The sequence below is a fragment of the Macadamia integrifolia genome, chromosome 9 (genome assembly GCF_013358625.1).
Source record: "Macadamia integrifolia cultivar HAES 741 chromosome 9, SCU_Mint_v3, whole genome shotgun sequence".
NCBI lineage: Eukaryota > Viridiplantae > Streptophyta > Magnoliopsida > Proteales > Proteaceae > Macadamia > Macadamia integrifolia.
The window spans coordinates 31,214,770-31,219,778 of record NC_056565.1 but is presented as its reverse complement, the minus strand read 5'-3'; the positions used below and the strand labels follow the sequence as shown (position 1 = coordinate 31,219,778).

Below are 5,009 nucleotides of genomic sequence, written 5' to 3'. Positions count from 1 at the left end.
CCCCCCCCCCCCCCCTCTCTCCCTCTCACTCTCTCACTCTCTCTCTCTCTCTCTCATATTTTAATTATTGATGATTTTACCATATGCCAAACAGTTTTGTATTTGGCAAGCAGAGGTAAAGCTTAAACAGTTAAACGCCAACACACTCCTCTCTCAAATTTCAATCTCTCTCGTTTCGCAGAAGTAGAAGAGGAAAGAAAAAAAGGACAAACTTTTCAAACATCTCACTATCAGGCTTTCATGGCAGAGGGAAGGAGTTAATTTCAATAGAGGGGACATTAGCTGGTTTGATGTCCATGGCCCGGCATCACTCCACCGTCGATTACGGAAGCTAGGAGAGAGAGAGAGGGAGAGAGAGAGAGAAAATCAAGAAAAGAAGAAAACAAAAAAAGAAAAAAAGAAAAAAAAAAGGGAAAAGAGAGAGAAAGAGACTATTTTTTTGGGTAAAAAAGGGAAAAAGACTATTAATAGTAGGAAATAGTGAGAGTATTATTAAAAAAAGGTCAAACAAACATTTTCCTTTTTAGCTTTATTAATACATCCCACCCCAACCCCTCTCCTTCCCTTTCTCTGCTTTCCTTCACAACCCATGTCTTCTCTCCTCTGCTCTCCTATCCTCTCTCTTCACCTCCTCAGCTCAGCCTTCTTTGGGACTAACACAAGAGAGTAAATCAAACCACATTTCTCTTACTCCAACCAGGTTTTGGCTTTGCTCTTTCTTCTTGTGCCTACTGCTGCTACACCCCACTTGGGAAAGAGCAAAAACTCAATTCACAAACACTTGATTCTTGTTTATTGTGGTGAATCTTCATCTGGGTCCTCAATTTTTTTGGAGATTCAGAGCTTCTATTGATCTCAGCTTTTCTTCTCTGTGTAATTCTAAAAGTATTTGTCTATGGAAAAGGAGAAGCTCTTTATGAATGCTGGTAGCCCACCTCCCCTGACTTATCCAGCCTCTTCGTCTTCTACACCAACCAATTGGCATTCTTCATCCTCAGCCATGGAGCTTCCACTTGGAGACCTGAATGGTTCTTCAGAGCAATTGCCCAATTGCTTCCTCAATCTCAATTGGGAGAATTCAATGGATCAGAGTGTTCCTTTTGAATCAGCCCTGAGCTCAATTGTTTCTTCTCCTGCCACATCGAATGCGGCGGTTCCGCCTGACAGTGTCGTCATCAGAGAACTGATTGGGAGACTTGGTAGCATCTGTAACTCCGGAGAGATCTCTCCTCAGTCTCGGACAATGGGTGGTAGTGCAGCTTCGGCTTCTTACATTGGGGGAAACAATAGTGCCAACACTTCCTGCTATAGTACCCCTTTGAATTCACCACCAAAACTAAATCTTTCCATGATGGATCATCAGGTCACTGGGAATATACCCCTCTTGGGGAATCCCATGCCTACCCATCCAAGTTTGGCTCCTTTCGCTGCTGATCCTGGATTTGCAGAGAGGGCTGCGAGGTCCTCCTGCTTCGGCAGTCGGAATTTCAGTGGATTAACAGGCCAATTTGGACTCAAAGAAGCTGAATTCCCTTACAGATCAGTGCCAAGGGTGGGGAATGGAAAGCTATCGAGAGTCTCCAGCAGCCAATCTCTCAAGGTTGTTGGGTCTCAGATGGGTAGTCAGGAGAACAAAGAAACTCCATTGCAGGACACAATTGAGACAGAGATGAGATCCGCTTCGGCTTCAGATAGGAAATTCGGTAAATTATCGAGGTCTTCAACACTAGACAATGCAGAGGATTTCGCAAATTCTCGTGAGGAATCCTCAATTTCTGAGCAAATCCCAGGTGGGGATTCTGTCATGAAAGCTTCCAATGCTGCCAATGGCAGAAAGAGAAAAGCTGCTCCAAGAGGAAAAGCAAAGGACACCCCTTTATCCCCTTCTGAAAAAGAATCGAAGGTATGCAATTCTTGTCTGAATTATCAAATCATAAGTCAAAATTCAAATCTTCTTAATTAATCCCTCAAAGAATGAGCTTAAAGGCCTAGGAATTCTCACTTGCAGGAAGAGGAGGACCCATATGCAAAAAGAAGCAAATCAGCTGAAGCCACTGCAAAGGAAAAGGATGCAACAAAGGCAAAGGCAGAACCCAATGGGGGTTCCAACAGTCCAGGGGATGGAGGTCAGAAGAAAACCAAGGATAACTCGAAGCCACCAGAACCTCCCAAGGACTACATCCATGTTAGAGCAAGAAGAGGCCAAGCCACTGATAGCCACAGTCTTGCTGAAAGGGTAAGAATTGAAGCAATTCTCTCAGAATAATATGAAGCCGGGATAATGATCACCTTCCTAATTAACTGGGCCTTTCTGATTCTCTGGTTTCCAGGTCCGAAGAGAGAAGATCAGTGAACGGATGAAGTTCCTTCAAGATCTTGTACCGGGTTGCAATAAGGTATTGTCCACTGAAAAGAAGTTAAAGTTGATTAGCTGCTAAGACTGAAGAATGAATTGTGATTCTAAACATGGCTTTGAATTCTCAACTGTAGGTGACTGGTAAAGCGGTTATGCTCGACGAGATTATAAACTATGTTCAGTCACTGCAACGCCAAGTTGAGGTAAATTCAGATTCAACAACATAACCCAACATCCATTTGTGATCATAATTTCAGATTTTGAGTTAAATGACTGAATTTGTAATGTGTTTTTGCAGTTCCTGTCTATGAAATTATCCACTGTGAACCCGAGGCTTGATTTCAACATGGAAAGTCTACTCTCAAAGGAGGTAAATTGATGAGTCATAGTTATGATGCATAAGAACTTATTTTCGCTAATTAATCAATTGCGAATCTGCTGAAATGGGGTTCTTTTTTATTTTCTTTTTCTGTGAACTCAGATACTTCAGCCTCGAGGGTCCTTGCCACATCCAATTTACCCATTAGATTCTTCAGCACCAGCCTTTCAATATGGGCAACAGCACCAGCAAGGACCACCCCTTCAAAGTGGAATTTCTAATGGAGCAGAGACTCAGTGCTCAGTGAACCCATTAGATGCCGCGTTTCGTCTAAATCTTGGTGTGCAGTTATCTTCTGTTGATGTTTTTGGTGAAGCTGCTTCTCAGGTAATTCAATTTTGTTTAATTCCTCCAAGAAAAAGGTTATGTCTTTACAAAATACTTTAACAAGTTCCCACAATCCTTATCATATTCTCATCTCTACCTGTTTGAATAATCCAGCTCTCATCATTCTGGGAGGACGACCTCCAAAGTGTTGTTCAAATGGGATTCGGCCAGAACCAGAGCCAGGAAGCAGCATTCCAGCCACAGAGTTTCCATGGTGAGAGGAAAACGTAGTCAAAATTTTAGTTCTTCCTTCTGGTTTGAAGCTCTTGGTTTTTAATTTCTAATACCAAACTTATCAATTGCAGGCTCATTGCCAACTACCCACATGAAAGTTGAACTCTGATCACCAATTTACTAAATTTGAATTTGGTTGAGGCCCCAGGTAAAGAAGGGCTTTGTATATACAGAAAGATGTTGCTTTGAACCGGCACACGAGCTCCTGAACTATCAACCATTAGTCCTGAGCAAGAGATTTTTTTTTTTTCTTTCCCTTTTTTGGGTCCCCTTCTTTGTGTTCATCATTTCTGTGACTGATTCTTTGGAGAATTCTCACAAGTATCCTTTGTAAAATTTTAGAACTAATTGTATTCTGTGGTGCAAAATATAATTACAGCAAATATAAGATGTAGCATGGTAAGAAGAACATTAAAGTGAAAGGAAAGGAGGGAAGGAGGAGTTTTGGTACCAACTTCTGATCCAACCTTTGTTGTCATGTCAACCTTACCATCCAGTAATACTATTATCAGTTGATTAAGATGTTTTATTATATTGTATGGTTCAATTATTTTCTCAGTCATGATTTTTCATTTTTTTTTTTTTTTTTTTTTTAATGTATGGGACCCGCTTTTGAATTACTGTAAAACCGCGTAATCTGTGGTGGAAACAGAGTTTTAGATATGGTAAACAGCTGTTAAGTGGGGGCCTCTGGTTTCTTAAGTCTAACAGAAGATTCAGATGCTGGGTAGTTTTGAGCTGGAGTCGACCATGAGATCCGGTAGTTCTAACTCCAATCTTGGGTTCCCCTGTACTTTTCATAGACCAACCAACATTAGAAGAAAGAAACTCTAGAAATTCTTGTTCTACTTTACTGTAGCAAAAGCTGTAATGTGGAAGCTTTTTCAATCCTTTTGGCGAGAAGGGCATCCAAGAATCCCAGGTTGGCAATGGTGATGTTCTGACCAGGCCCATTGAATCAGATAACTTTTAAATCCAATCCACTACACTAGAATATTGTGAAAAATAGATAACCAGATCAATGTAGTGGAGTTCAGACTTCATGTACAGAGGGATACCATTTAGAATAGACTTTTTTAACTTTTTTATGAAGGGATGTTATTAAAAAAATAAAAAATAAAATAAAAGTCTCCAGACACCAACAAAAGAAACCTGCAGCCTTACCTTTTCCATTGGAAGTTCTATTATTTATCTGCAAACTAAGGTCATTAATTAAGATAATGATGCCTTGACAATGCTGTATGTTCACAGTACACAGAGAAGAAACATAACAAACCAATAACCAATCTCACCTGTAAATTGAGAAACAGAAAGGCAGACTGCCATAAGAGATGCACCGGATTTGGATAAGCATGTCTCTCTCATGTTTGGTCACCATAAATGGCTTGATCTGTTCAACCTGATAAGGTCCCCCAGACCTTCCATGAAGTTCATACTTCCTTAGGTAAATCCTGCAAGGGCTTGTCCCTTTTAGCAGGATTGGCCTTAGAAATTTCGGGAGTAACCCCCGAAAATTCAAGAGAATCAGGCCCACTGTGCGGAAATGGTTGGGAGAGATTTGATTAGGTATTGATTGTTAATTGGTTATAATGATCAATTAAGGGGTCCATTAACCAGTCTGTTGCTGTTTCTATCAGGTTTCATCAAAAGCATACCTTCCCTCTTTTATGTCTATATTTCAAGTTTCACCTCAACAAGAATTTGCTTTAACTT

General features: G+C 40.6%; 1 protein-coding gene across 1 annotated transcript; it reads left to right on the top strand.

The window, feature by feature from the left end:
* The first annotated feature begins 529 nt into the window (after nt 1–529).
* LOC122088285 (transcription factor bHLH62) lies at nt 530–3,816 on the top strand. Its single transcript, XM_042657492.1, has 8 exons — nt 530–1,903; nt 2,009–2,236; nt 2,331–2,396; nt 2,491–2,559; nt 2,655–2,726; nt 2,838–3,062; nt 3,177–3,276; nt 3,368–3,816. The coding sequence occupies exons 1-8, from the start codon at nt 896–898 to the stop codon at nt 3,403–3,405; spliced, it is 1,806 nt and encodes a 601-aa protein (XP_042513426.1). The 5' UTR covers nt 530–895; the 3' UTR covers nt 3,406–3,816.
* Nucleotides 3,817–5,009: the final 1,193 nt, after the last annotated feature.

Excerpts from the sequence above, each read along its gene's own strand:
- LOC122088285 (XM_042657492.1), top strand. The coding sequence starts at position 896 with ATGGAAAAGGAGAAGCTCTTTATGAATGCTGGTAGCCCACCTCCCCTG. Across the intron at positions 2,727-2,837 it reads AAAGTCTACTCTCAAAGGAG|ATACTTCAGCCTCGAGGGTC; the intron begins GTAAATTGATGA and ends CTGTGAACTCAG. Across the intron at positions 3,277-3,367 it reads CCAGCCACAGAGTTTCCATG|GCTCATTGCCAACTACCCAC; the intron begins GTGAGAGGAAAA and ends TATCAATTGCAG.